Below are 15895 nucleotides of genomic sequence, written 5' to 3'. Positions count from 1 at the left end.
TATAACACACAAAATACATTTATGCATTTTGCATATTAAAGAAATACTTTTTTATATTATGCTTATAAGTATATAAATATTAATAAATATACTAATAAAATTATAATAAATTTTCGTGCAAAAGTTCATTTGAATCCACTTATTCGTTTCCAGTAATAAATTACAATAATAAAGAATATGATAATAAGAATATAATAATTTAGTTTTGTATTCATTCTCTGTAAAATTCTAATTTAAAAAAAAAATCAGAAAAATTTAAGAACACTCTACTTATATGTGCTTTCAGAAAGTATTACATGAAACGGGTTCGGTGGTATTGTTTTTTTTTTTTAATACATTGAATTTTGACGATAACAAAAATATTAGAAAAATCTATAAGATAAATGATTAGAAAAAAAAAATGGGCACGTATATATGGAATGGTTAAACAAGTGTAAATGTTACGATAGTTTTGTCATAAACGTCAAAATTTTATACGTGTACGCTGCGAACACGTACGAGTTTAAGGATGTAACTTCTCGACAGAAGAGACACGATTAACAAACGAGGAATACGCAATTTCTCTGACGAGGCACATTTTGTCAGCATTTGTATACATTTCTGTTTGTATACATCAATTTATTGAAATTTGTTTCCTGCTACGTTGTCGCAAGTGTAACGTTATAATCCAAACAATTTCGGGTAAGCAAAGGATTATATTTCTTCTTTTTATCATTTTATATCACACAGAACACGCAATAGACAAATCGTTAATTTTTTCCGGTGTAAAGATGCCTTGCACACGCGATTGAAACGAAATATTTAATCGAATGTCGAATGATGATTACGTAATCGAAAATTACGTTCTGCTCTCAATAACGATATTAAAGACTGAATTAGATTCAACACGATGATGCCAATACATGTCGATTTTTCGCGAGTATCTTCAATAAATTACATCTGTCTACATTTTCACAATTTGATTTATTCATACATCTTTACAGAAATGATTGGTTCGAGATTCTCGGGATTATCGGTCTGCGGCATCAAACCCATCCACTCCATAAGTTTTACACTTGAAGGTGTTAAGAAAAAGTGGGAGGTGAGCCATATCAGTATGAATCACGTTGATCATTAATTTGAGAAAAATATTAAATACTTAATTAACTAAATTAATATTAGAGGAATGAAATACTAAAACCCGGCTCTTTTTTTATGCCACAATATGCCATCTGCATCAATGCACATTAAGGAAATATTTATAACGTATTAAACATTAGAAATACACGATGAATAATTATGTTTAATTTATTTAAGAAGCAAAATCTTATTTACAAGTTAATACGCTTTTTCATTTTAATTTTTCAAAAATTTGATGTTACAAAATCAATTGATACTTTGATTGCCAAACTGATTTCGGCATATTGAGTTAAAAAATGTAGTACACTATTTTAATATCTTATTATTTTTTAATAGATTTTATATTATTTCTTTAATGTCTTAAATATTTAATAATAAATGATTTTTTTTTAACGGACAAAAGCATCACTCACAAATAAGTGACAAGATTCTTTTGAATTTTATGCGCCAAATGTAGATGAAATAGTAAAGTGTTAAAATATCAATTACATCGATATCATCTAAATTTTTACATATGAATCTCATATTATAATTAATGTCTCATCTTATCGATTTCATATTGTTAATTTAATTTAATTTGCACGGCGAAAATTAATGAAATATTCACTTACCTTAAGCTTCTTTCTTCAGTAGAATAATTGAATTAAGTCTAATTGAATTTATCAGGATTTACTGTTGACGGAATTTAATCCCAAATACGTAATGTATATTGTCCGCTCGCAAAATTGTTTTTCCTGTGTTAAATATTTATTTTGAAGGCTGTACTCCCCGGCGCAGTAGTAGGATCGAGTGTCTCTGGACGGCCTACACCATGTCGGAACACGTAGGCACAGTTTTCCGACAGACCTATGCTATCAACCCCCTTCTCACGTCCCAGCCACCCTCGGCAACCGCTCGTCCGAGATGGTCTACACGAGACCCATATATTTCCTGAGATACGTTCCGGCGCGGCGGTGCAAAGCACCGTCCAGAATTCTCACGGGAGAGGCTGAATCCCTTTTTCCCGTGTTCCTTAAATATTAACGTGGAGAATTTCGTAGGTGGTCTCGCAGTAAAATTTTCACGAATTAATTCGATATGTGACTAACACTCCCATTTTCACTTCTATATAATGGTCGAATAAAAATAGTTTGCGTCTCCCGATCAAGAATCAACGAAGCTTTCTTTATAAACAATAATACAAAGAGATATTTTTATTTGATAATTTTTGGAGGGTGAGACCATATAGTTGTGCTACGTGGGAAAAGATATAAAATCGGAGAGAGCACCGGTGCTCTTCTGATCGAGTCATAAAATACTTAACGTGTTTCGTTTTCGCAGAAACTCTTTTCTATATGTATTACTCTTTCTATACTTACATTTCTCCAATGTGCGTTTGACAGATAGAGTACTGTGAGCATTTTGAACGCTCGTTATTTTTTCAAGGAGAGAAATTCTTGAAAAAAATTTATATAATCCAATTATATAATTATATTTAAAAAATATGAGTTATATATTCATCAAATTCAAATCGAGAAAAAAATGTTGAAAGTATGATTCATATATGGATCAAAAAAAATGAAAGATGTAAAAATATATCTCGGACCTGCCGCGCGATTCTACGTGCTTCGTCTCCTTACGTAAGGTCGAGGATTACTCGATGCCCACGGTTTGGTATCACCCAGCGTGGTCTAGCCAGAAAGTCAGGTGCCTTGTAAAGTAGTTGACATGCAGAGCCGGTCCGTGGTATTCTTTCTTTCTTTTCCTTTTACTCGCTTCAACTTTTCCTATCCTCTTTTTCCACCTCCGCTATCGTCTTCTTCTGCTTTTCCTCGTTCAAACATCCTGTCCGAGTTCGCTACATATAATGCAGCCGGCTATATTGAATATTTCGCCGAGGTAAAATGATAAAGAAATCCTCGGCAAGCTTCACGGACTTATATGGATATAGAGCCGTCGCCCTCGTTGCCTTCAGAAACGAGATGGAGCACGCTTCGTGAGCTCAACAAGTAACTCGCGTCGTGACGTTCATTAATTTGAGGAAAATCTGGGAAGAGAATTCTGGTAGTTTTAAAATCAAGCGGATCGATAACAATTTTTGCTGCAATCGATCTAGTCTTCTTATACATCGTAAATGTTTTTAAAAAGTGATCAGATTAATTTTTTCGCATATTAATTCTTTAAATATAATAGATATTTCAAACCAAATATTTCTAATTGTTTATCGCGCGAGATATTAAAAAGAAATTTAACTAAAAGAAATGATAAAGGAATGAATTTTTTATTTTCCAATACACAAACATTTTCTCTGTGTTAAAGCGACGTGTACGTTTTAGTTTTATGCAAAGAGTTTTTTGTATAAAAGGACTGCTGCTGTTGCTATTGTTTGTGATGGTATTTGCAGCTGCGTTGATAAATTTCATCCATAAATGTATAGATAATATTCTCTGCATAGGTAATATTTCTCATACCTTCTAAGACCTAACGCGAGTGGAATAATAGCGAAGGAAATTCCCTCTGGAAGCCTTTACGATCGCGGCTACAGGGCTTTTCACATAGGTTTGGTCGTCCAATTTTTCCTTCAAATTATCATCGATATATATATTTATATATAATTCTATCAGTATATATATATATATTATTTTTAACGTTTTTCGTGTATAAATTATTTCTATAAATAAAAATAATGTAATATATATTATCATATATGTAATTGAAAGTACTAAATTCTGAAATCTTATTACATCTTTTTATATAAAAATTTTGCCGTTATTGAAATAATCTTAGATATAAAGTAAAGTAAATATATAAAAATGGAATACATTCAGAATGTAATATTCTAATTGTAATGTATAAAATCATTTAGAGCGTATCTTATAAAAGACCTAGCCATTTGCCAAGCGACAATGTTACTGAGTCTAAAGGGAATGTATTACGTGAAAAGCTTAAAACAGTCTGGACGATGCTGTAGAGAAGATGACATTTTCCTCCGAACGACATTTAAGACATCCTTGATCCTAGCAATATCTAGTCCCAAGTATAGGCGAACTATGGAGCCATTTTAAAATTGTAGGGTTGAATATATCCGAGGCAGGCATAGGACACACTCGCGTAATAAAATCTTGTGTAGAAATTTATTCCATCTTCCATGTACACTGCCGATATTTGTCAATCTGTATGTAACTCCTTTGTGAAAAATCGCTATGCAGGGGTAACACAAACAATTGAAAAAAGAAGGAAAACCTTCTCGGTTTTCTTTTTAAAGAGATGGATAGAGGCAGACAAAAAGATTAGGGAATTTTCGGTACAGAATAAAGGTAGGGGATGCACTTCAGTTGACGCGAGCGTACGTAACGCGTGCCCCTGGGGGGGTCGCAATATCGATCTCCCCTCTTCGCCTCGCATCTCCCTCGCGTATTACCTCCTCCATGTCTGTTCGCTCTGCAGCATATCAACAGCGGACAGCTCGAATTGTACAAACCTAATGGAATATATGCCTTCCGAGAAGCCTGTCGTCCTTCCTGAATTTATTCGGTTGGAGCTGAAGATCCGCTTTCGTCGTCGACGGTGAAATATTGAAGAAGTCAAAACGTTGAAAGTAAAAGAAGGAAAGTTTTGGGCATGGGTTTCATTATTCATTTTTAATCATTCTCATTCTCGCTATAAAACTGGACAAAAGGCAATAGAGGAGAATGGACGATGGAGGTTCGGCTGGATACTTCTGGCTTTGCGTACTGTTCTGTTTTTTTCATTCGGTTTTCTTCATTAAATTTTCAATACACATCGACTCGTAAAGTCTTTCTCGATTGATGAAAAAGATGAATTCTCAGGCTGAAAGATTTTGTTTGATGTATCCTTAAAATATCTTACGATGTCATTCAAGGGTCCAAGTACGAAAAACAATCAGCACCATTTTTTTTATACTGCAGCTTCTTTTTTTCAATAAAACAAATAAATTATTCAAAAGTATTTTTAAAAAACTTTTATCAAATTTATATATATTATTATGTGAAATATTTTACAAAAACTGTTGAAATATAAAAAGTATAAAAATCACTTTGTTCGGAGCTGTTGGAGTTATCCGTTTCTTATATATGTCAAAAGATACGTTCAATCTAAATTCATAAAGTTATTTTCGTCCAAAAAAATGGAGCTGATCGATTTTTGCATCGAATTCTTAGATTATACTTGATTGAGTCAATTGCATATGGAGGATCTTGGAAACGCACAGAAGGGTTTACACGATGGTTTACGTATGTTGATTAAAATATATATGTATATGTATATATGTACATAATAGCGATATCATTAATAATAAAGTTAATAAAGTTAAATAAAGTTAATGGTATAATAATATCAAGTGATCCCCGCGAAGGGAACAATTGTCGATTCGTTGCTACTGTGATACCTTCCGAGGATGATTTACAGACGTTCTTTAGATACTCTTGCGCTTCGCCGCTGTCCTCTTCCGTCGCGCAAAAACGTTGTAGAATGCTGATCCTTGGGAGGAGGGTAGGTAGATAGATGTCTTTTTTGTGACTTACATCCTCCCCTGTGTACGCTGTTACGATTTTGAAAAAAGCTCTTGATCATCCAGGCAGCTAGAACTTCGCCTAAACTTGCAAAAGTATCGATCTCGCAATGTGTCACTTTTAAAGAGTTAAAGTTATCACTTAGAGCCCAAGACCTCGCAGGGTTCGATATATATGTCGTGATCTGTGCAGTTAACACACCGACTATACGATCGTAATACATTGTGAGAACTTTGCAAGCACCATCTTTAGTTGACGTTACGTATTTTCCTGTTACATTGTTTCTATCGACTGACGTCCCGTCGTGATAGTCGATGTGCTAATGGAAACAACCACGCGCACAAGCAAAGAGACTACTACACTATTACAATTCTATTCATTACAATTACTTCACTTTCCATCGTTTTCAAGTTAACGAGAGCTTGGAACTTCCCTTTGTTACGGGCGTCGTTTGTGAGAATATTACTGCTCGCATTCATGAGATTTTTACGAAAACTTTTAGTAATATCTAATCTAAAATATATCGTTTCAGCTATTTAAATAGATATCGTATATACTATCGTACAATTTGTACTTGAAATAAACATACAGAAAAAGCATTTGTCTATTCACTAGCCCCTCCCTAGCGCTCGTGAAAGTAATGCACACAAAGAAGTGCGCGAGCAGATACCACAAAATAATATTTAGACTTAAGAAATATATACGGTGCGATTAAATAATATATTGAAATAATTTCTATTCCATTTGTTTGCACCGCGCTGTTTCCCGGGGCGTTCATAAATACGATACAATGAAAAAAGGCAATTTCTGTAATAACTTGTCAGCATCATGGCTGACAAGGATAAGATCGTCATGGAAAGACAGACTATGAATATTCATATGATATCTCGCGTTCTATCACAGGCATGAATACTCCGACGCGTCTTTAATATATGTTTGATATAATTACCTACAATAGAAGTATACTTAGGTAAATATACGTGTCGTGTGTGTGTGTGTGTGTGTGTGTACTTTTTCGAATTAATAGTTAGATTAGAGGATAAACGCGTCGGATAAAGAACATCGAACCTCGTTGTATACTTTTTCAAATAGATACTCAGGTGGAAGAAAGATCCATGCAATATTTTATATTAAAAAAATCAAAAATCGATGAAATTTAGAGTCTACGTTAGATGTAAATATTTGGCAAAAATGAAAACATTTAATATATTACGTTTCTATTTGTACGGAATAATTTCTAATTTGTATCACAAAGTCTTTTGTTCTATTTCTGATAAGAGTTCTTCGGAAACGTAGCTCTTTCTCAACTTAAAAGAGATTTCTAATTACCTACTAATTATCTACTGATCTACTAATAAAAATTGCTATTAAACTCTCTTACTCCACGCAGAAAAGTCTACTGATTCGTCTTGATATCGCGAGCTTTCTCCTATATTAGGCCATACCATGATTAATGGGGAATTAAATCCCAACCGCGTATACTTCCATTATCAGTATTATTGTAAAAAGATTAAAATCTCCTCATTTTGGTCTCGTTAAATCCCCGTAATTAAGTTTTCCACCCTCCTTATTTGCATCTACCGATCCACTGCATCTCATTGATGAGTTCTACATACCGTAGAAATATATATCTTCGTTGTAAATCAATACGATTCATGTTCTATCGCAGTTACTCTTTATATATGTATTATCGAAATTTTTGATCGATAATCTCAAGTTTCGCTGTTCGATTTACTAATAGCGGGCAATGCCGATATCCAAAGGTATACGCGATCCTCAGTTTGATTTAAGGTATCGGTTATTACGGAAGGCGAAGGATTCGATAACACTTATTCACTATATCAATGGATACCGTGGAAGTTCTAATACGATAAGACGTGTAATACGAGCGTTATGTATTATCGTAAAAATGAAAATTACACGCGATAAGATGCGCGCTGGATCCCCGCGAGAATAATTTCAGACCGTACGAGTTGCTTGATCAAATATTAATAGGAATTACGTGCGTCAGAAGCGGCCTGTCATGAATAACCATCTGCAAACCATGACGAATGAACTCGACGCTTCCGTGAAAGTGCTTGTCGAAAGTGCGATAAGTGCGACGAGCGACCGCCACGCGGATAATTGCGCAATGCAATTTGCACGATTACCATCGATTTTCGATGGTCGAGCAAGGGAGCAGATGAAGGGAGGAGGAGAACCCCGATGTGAAGAAATTATGTATCAAAGAAAAAGAGAGAGAAACGTAACGATCTATTGCCTTGACATCTCACTCACCTCTCTGACGTTCCTCGCTGCTTGTTGGCGTACCCGCGTTAATGTTGCCTCTACTTTCCGTAATTAGTAGCCATGTCAGATCTACGCATCAAGCCTACTTTGTATCACTCGTCGGAGATCAGGTGTAATTAGATATCAGATACATGCGATCCTCCGATTATCGGATTTCGCGCGTGGAAAACGAAGGACGCGGAAGGCTCTACGGCAGGGAAAGGGGGAGGGGGGGTAAGTGTAACATGTGTGACGGTGTACCGATACGTACGGGGTGAATTAGCTACTACAGCAAGAGATACTGATATTTATATCTATGTACATACGCGCGCGAATACCGATTGGCTCGCGTATCGCGACGCGAAGTCGCACTTCGAACTCTTGGCTTATATAAAACCCGACGCATTACCGGAATAAAAATCGAAAGGTCGGACCTCGTCTCGGGGCGACGCTTTCGTCTCGAAGGATCTTCCACCATGAAATCCGCCGGGAATAGACAATGGACGTCCTTACACGGGTATATATATATATATATATAGACGTGATATATAGGCAAAATGGACATCTACATAAACAAGTGTTCAATATAGGCACAGTATCAAAGATATGGTGGGAGATTACACTGTAGAGATTACTTATATCCAGGCGCTATGTGGTGAAATATATTTGAAAAATCTAGGAAGGACTCATGAATACATATATAATCACTGTCTACTTATCTACGAAGAGTACTACAATACCCCGGATTCACGGAATAAACGCTGGTTTCGAATCGTAACGCACGCTGAAGCAGGAAATTTTTATTGGCGAATCATATCAGGTCGCGTCAGAACAGTAGCGTGCTTTACAATAAAAGGTGAATCATCCCGAAAATTTTCTTTGAGCTGTATACCTCGAAAAATAAAATCTTAATCTAAAGCTCATGTGATAGTTTATTTCTTCTTCCATCTCAGATTGATCATCTAATGAAATATTGATGTATAATTAAAGACGTATATCGTATTTGTGAGGAAAGTTTTTGATATTTCTATGCGGCTATATAATTACAGTTAGTATCGCTAATGTTAGTAAAAAAATTATATTTATAATTCTACCAAAAAATATATACCTACGATTAATACTTATTTTTTTTGTTGCTAGAACTATAAATAAAATAATTACTAGCATTATTAACTGTAGCACAATAACTATTAATTATGATGTCGTGTAATTATAGTCACAAATAGTAGAAACTTTTCTTTCAGTACTTTACATTAACACACGCGCGTAGCGCTTGCACAAATCCAAGAAAGCTTTAAAAGCTTATTAACTCTAAGCCGTCAAATGTGAAACATTTTAAACTAAAAGCTTAAGCTAAAGAGCAGTTGGTTTCTAGTATTAATTGCAATCAGTAAACACATTAAAACAACTTCAACTCGATTGCCGTTTATCGCTGAGTTTACATAAACTTGTTAATTATTTGTTACCTAACTAATGCAGAAGTCGTTTACGTTACTTTTTATTTTATCAAGAAAAACTTGAAAAAGTAGCTAATAATTTGCATTAAATTTTTCCCTATTTAATAAGACTATTTGAGAAATAATTTCAGTTGGTACGCATTTGCGTGTATTTCGCGATCCGGTTCCGATCAATTACGCTTGATCGATTATTAGGACAATCACTTATAGATACGGATAACGGGTGAGAGGGGAAGGAACAAAGTTTTTAGTAAAAGCAATTAGCATGGAATAAGAGTATTTTTAATGATTTTCAACAACAACAGGTACAGTGTGTAACCAGTGTTTACCTGTAGTAAATACGTTGGTAATTATTCTCTTTCTCACAATTCTGTCTTTCTCTTTCTCTCTTGCACGGTGTTTGCCTCCTATTATTATCCTACTGCCGCTTAAATCTAAATTACCGTCTTTTGCGCTTACCCATCTATATATACGGATAACCAAATTATTTACGTGATTACTACTAGATCTTTACTAGTCGGTTGTCTAGCTAGCTAATTCTATTCTAATTGTGTACGTGTGTATACGTGTGTATGGATGTATACGTGTGTTGGAATTTGGGAATTTTTTTCTACTGGCAATGATCTTATCATTTTTCTATAATCGTTTTATCAGCGTCTTGTCAGCTCAGGTGAAGATGTATTACTTAAGAGAGCGCGGGGCGCTCTCGAACGTTTAAAAGGATTCGAAATAAAACGAGTGTAGTTAGTACCATGCGGATCAATACTCCGTCCATCATTACTTTTGCATCGATCGCATTTTGACGAACACGTGGCGAAATTCGCGAAAGGAAAATAATGAAATCATTGTCAGCGGAACAGAATGGGCGAAAGAGTGGGCGCTATATCGAAGTTTCTCTGAAAGGAATTATACGGGAAAATACAGAAATATCAATCTCAACTTTGTCTTCCTGCACAAAGTGCACAATTGACTTACACTACGGAATAGATTCTCCCACAAACGAATGAATAAATAATTAAATAACTAACTACGTCGCGTGCGATCGTCGTGATCGTTCGATACCGCGGCTTTTCAATATCCTCGCCTTCACATTTCCGTTCTTCCGAAACACAGTCTTTCCGAATCGATATTAAAGTATGATATCGGACGCGTGACGACGATCGTCGAACAATAATAATGATAATAATAATCAGTGACGTATAATATGTGGAAGAATATGTTGGAGGCTGTGTGTTCGATCAATAACAGATTACATGTCTCGCATAGAGCTAATGATACTTAATGATGAAGTCGAGCTTTTCAATTATCACGTAAGATATATTACTACCAAGCTACGTATATATACGCCTAGGGGCCGAGGTAAATCCGATCTTCGAAATGTCTCTCGTCGGACATGGAGCACACAAATCCATATTCTTCTCCTTTTTTTTCCCCCTCCCCGAAGAGACGAGGAAAACGCCGTAAGAAAGGCGGTCCCCGTGGAAATATAATCGACATTCGCGTCGCGTTTTTCTCACGACGAATCACGAGGATTTTCGAAGAGCGAATCTTACCCCCGGTCATCATCTGTCATCACGCTGTCACGGTACGACACGTATGTGAAGGTCGATCGACCTAACTCATTGTTTTCGTTTCACTTTCGTTAAATATATATATATATATATACGTATATATATATATATATATGTGTATATATATGTATATATTGCTGACTGTTGCTCTCTAAAGGACACCATTTCTTAAAGCATATCGTAATATAATTATTCGATATTTTAACGAACTGAATAGAAAGGAAGAAAATTGACTTAGCGAATAGCAGCAGGTCGAAAGCCGATCACAAGATTCGGTACCAACTACTACTTATCACGTTTCGTAATGCCTTATGAAATTAACAAAGTCACTAACGTGCTCTCTCTCTCTCTCTCTCTCTCCCTTTCTTTCTCACTGATTCACTCATCTTCAATAAATATCGTTCAATATTTCAAGAGGAAAATATTTACATTGTCTCATAGAGAAAAGAGTATTTACAGTGTGAACTATATAAAAGAATAATGCTTCTCTATCATGCTCATCACGTACGAATTTCAACATGTGGAAGTTATAAGGCGGTGCGATAGAATCAACGTAAAGTCGTTCTTGTCGTGCGGAAGAATACATATGAGTATTCTTTTATTTTTATTTTTTTTCTTGGAAGACCCCATTTTTTGATTTCCGAATATTGTCGTGCGACGAGTCGCACTAATACTCCATTCGATATAAACGTTAACATCGTTATATAAAATTCAATAGAGTATCTCATATGTAACTCACGATATGAAATCTACGATTATAAAGTAAAGAAATCGTGAAAGAAAAAAATCTATTTTATGGAATTTACAGAAATATCGAGACGACCGTGTTAGTTTCTATGTAAAAATTAACCTGTAATAAAAAATATAGTTACAATTTAGGTGGACGTAAACTGATACCTCAAGCATAAAAATTTTCATTTTTTTATTAACAAATACGATGCGTCGATAATCGTGACAATTGATGTCGATACGCATATAAATTGTAGCAGGTTTAAGAAATATTTATTGAAACTGGTGCCTGTGCACGAGATGTTAGTGCAGTTTATGGCAACCTAAATTGTAATTATATTTAGTAAAATAATAAGAAACTGAACGTATACTAAAATAGACAAAAGACATTATTTATTATATCATGCATGTAATTTTGCAAGGAACTCTTCTGTAATTTCATTTGATTTTATGAAAGCTTTCACGAAAGATAATTAATTACTCGTGAGTTACACATTAGAAAATTATACTTGGGAATTTATCGCTTGTTCTCAGAATCTGTGTATTTTCAAGACCGTAAATCAACTTCGAAGTTAAAGTTGAATATTTATCGTGTTGAGAAGAAAACTATGTACTCTTGTAAAATATATCACGTACCATGTGTCTTACTCAGATTGAGTAGACAAATGAGTATTCCGAAAATTGTAGTTTTAAATGAAAATTACCGTGTGTCGCAGCATTGTTAAAACTCACTGCGCACGACGCTTCGTCAATTAAGTGACATACGTGACCACTGTTATCCCGTTAATTAAAATGTACATATTTCACTTCGAAATCTACAATACGCTTGTTTTCCGATATGTATCGATATGCAAAATGCTAAGTTGTAAATATTCAATAATATAAATATTCATGAATACTTGCGATTATATTGTCATGTCGTAATGTTTATGCCGTTTTAATCGGCAATTATCTTGATTTATATTATTAAGATACGTCTTGAACGACAAAATATATAAGCTGTTTCGAAATGAATTGCTTAAAAAAAAAAAAGATCACCATTTCTCAGTATGAAATAAATAATTTCGAAATACAATTTTGTTAGACAATATTCAAATATATACAATATTTCTCATAGAACGGCAAATAAAATATTGCACGCTTCTGAAAAATATTTGGATCTTATTAATTCGTTAATACATGGAGTATACTTGTTGTCACCGAGATAATTGCATAAAAAGAATAAAGCGGCACACAATGTCAACTCACTGGCAAAGCGTCGCGTAACAAAACGATTCCGTGACACTTTCTCATCCTGTATGAAAAATCGAGAAATTGAATCGTCCCTTCGTGAAATCTATGTTCTAGCGCACGCTCGTCCTTTTCGCCGTTATTAATCATACAACTGTTATATACGCATAAAAGTAGATATAGTTTCGTATATATATATATATATATATATATATAGATTAGTTTTTTAAATAATATATATCTATATATTATATATATATATATTTTTTTTTTATAAATATAATTGTGTGTACGTAAAATGTATATGTGTCAATGTCGTGTATCTGTATATGTGTGTAGATGTAATATATACGTATTGGAAGAACAAGACGCCGCCACGACGGGCGTGTTCGGCTTTAAAAAAGCGCTATGAAAAACGCGTGGGTCCCATTTCGAAAAAGTCACTCGAAAAGTAAAAGAGCAGTCATGGTGCACGCTCTCGTGTTTATACAATGCACAATCGTTTCTGGTTTGCTCTTTCTCTTTTATTTTTTTTTTTTTGCTTTCTTTATTGTCGTATCTGCGACAATACGTCTTCGTCGGTCTCGCGGCCTCTTAGCCGAAATCGGTATATCGTGTATATCTCGTCGAAATAAAACGCAAAACAAAATTCTTGATTCGCGCATCGTTCTTACAGGGTGACTCGTTAACAGCGGGATTTGAAGATTACCATCACGCTTGATAATATAATTTTCGCGAGTTTCAACCGCGGGATTTCGCCCGGTACCATTAATATGAAAATTAACACGTTATTAATATATCGCGTACGAGAGTTTCCAATTTTTTCAACAAATTTTTTAATTACACGTTGAACGCAAAGCATATAAACGTTACGCGATCAAATGTGGTTATGTCGAGGATACAATATACTATATTACATTATTCGATATGATATTAGATTATTCAATACGAGGGTTCAATTAAAATTATCTTCTTGGAAGAGAGAGCGAATGTTTTGTTTTTTTTCCAAATTGAATTACATCCGATACACATATCACCCGTGTAAAAATCGATGTGTGAGTGCAGCACGTTTTTCACGCGAGAGTTTAAAATTCGATTTTTTTTTTTCCAACAATCTCACTTGCTACTAAATGTGATAGTAATGATGATGATGATGAGAATAATAATGAAGATGATTGGTGACAGTGATGTTGGATGACAGCAATAACGACGAATCATTACAGATATTCAATGATAATATATTTATTTAAAATCACACATGCGATTACGTAAGGCCTCACTGCCTCTTATAACACGGTTGTCTCGCGTCGCAATAAGATTAATTATGACACATCGGTATATATGGCCTTCCGGTACGTATAGATTTCTAGAAATTATTCATTATACGTTATTACTCCTGTTATTAATATTTGACAAAGAAGTACTCGAAATAACGAAAGCTTAGTTATAATCTCGTGTGATGAAACATAATATTGATAGAAATTAAAGGAATACAAATAACTAATCTAGATCTATTGTATTTTTACGTGGGAAAAACGGGAATATCTCAAAATTTACTTAGATATAATTCTGACGAGCAATTTTATTAGGTCACCTAAATAATTATATCATGAATGCTCAAATAGATTGCTAGAATGTCAAAACTTGTAGCAGCGTTATCATCACGTTTGAGCCCAATAATTTTTTGATGGTCCAATAATAATAATAATAATAATTTTGTATCTATCTGCGTTTAGCTCACTTTAGCAAAACTGTTTTTTCCTCGTGCAAAAACGTTTCTTTTTTTTTCCCCCCAGAGAATATTTTCACGATTCAGACTTTGACGCAGTAAAGGACTAGGTACGATGCCGATCGTTTCCATTGAGAATCCATCGCGAGCGCGAGACAACCGCTTAGAAATGTGTTAGTATGTACAAATCGTTACACATGCACGGGCGCATCCTCGTTGTGCAGCCTCGATACCAGGCATTTTCCCGTCAACGAGTTAGCCCCGATATTGATATATTTTATAATAGTAGACACGCCGTGGCAACGATACGTTTCCATCGACATCGTCATATGAATCACAAAATTGTCAAACACCTCGGCGAGTCCTACATCGAGGTGCGATAAATAGTGCAAAAAAGGAGCTGTAAACGTACCATTTTTTGATTTGACATTTAATGCCGTCTTCTTTTCTTTTTCTACTGAATCACATAAAGGCAACTACCAAGAATGCTACAACGCGAGATTTTCAAATTGAATTGCAGTTTTCAAGCGTTTCCGCGATACGTCTCCCTCTTTTCGAAGCCACAATCGAAACGCGATCGTCTCCACGCTGAGTTTCAATCAATAATGTAATGCCCAGAATCGGAATCGAAAGAGTCAGAATACCGTTATGATATTTTGTAACACGCTTCTATAATACACGTTTTGCTTCGAGATCTCCGCGCATCTATCACAATGAGATTCTTCTTCGGTAAGCAATTTTGGTGAAAGCCTCCCCGTGAAAATCTTCGTGAAAAAAAAAGTTCGATCCAGTTTTCCCGGAATCACTCTCCGGCTTTTCGGTGCGGGTACGACAACTTTCGAGACCGACTCTGCTCAAGATTTACTCCAAAAGTCGCAATTATGCACATAACTACGCCTACACCATCGATGATTCTCTATCGCTAGTACTACGAGCGACATTTACTATACAATACGTGATACGTCTTTTCTTCAGTGTTAACAGCGAGGAATAAGGTACACTGGAAACGATATTGTTATTCGATAACACCAATGCTCGCTATGTAAGAGGCCCGCGTGCATCGCATCCGTCCCTACAACTTTCGAGGATACGACACTATTCGTCTATCACATCGAAGCGCTAAGTGCTAGATATCGCATCATTACTGTATACTATATATAACAAAATTGCAATTCTCTATTTTTACCTTTACAAAAACGGTATACATTTACGGTATAGATATATTTTTGTATTTTGTATATTTTGGATATGTTCGAGACAATATATATATATATATATATA

General features: G+C 34.9%; 1 protein-coding gene across 4 annotated transcripts in view; it reads left to right on the top strand.

The window, feature by feature from the left end:
• Positions 1 to 362: 362 nt before the first annotated feature.
• The window catches only part of LOC108748323, a 70419-nt gene continuing 54886 nt past the window's right edge, over positions 363 to 15895 (top strand). For all 4 annotated transcript variants that reach the window (XM_018486384.1, XM_018486386.1, XM_018486383.1 and 1 more), the window contains exons 1-2: positions 363 to 681; positions 984 to 1081. In XM_018486384.1, coding sequence (XP_018341886.1) covers positions 986 to 1081 — 96 coding nt within the window. In that variant the 5' untranslated portion in view covers positions 363 to 681; positions 984 to 985. The remainder of the gene's footprint in view (positions 682 to 983; positions 1082 to 15895) is intronic.

Source organism: Trachymyrmex septentrionalis, unplaced genomic scaffold, assembly GCF_001594115.1.
Source record: "Trachymyrmex septentrionalis isolate Tsep2-gDNA-1 unplaced genomic scaffold, Tsep1.0 scaffold22, whole genome shotgun sequence".
Taxonomy (NCBI): domain Eukaryota; kingdom Metazoa; phylum Arthropoda; class Insecta; order Hymenoptera; family Formicidae; genus Trachymyrmex; species Trachymyrmex septentrionalis.
The sequence above is the reverse complement of the archived record's forward strand: the minus strand, read 5'-3'. Positions and strand labels throughout refer to the sequence as shown.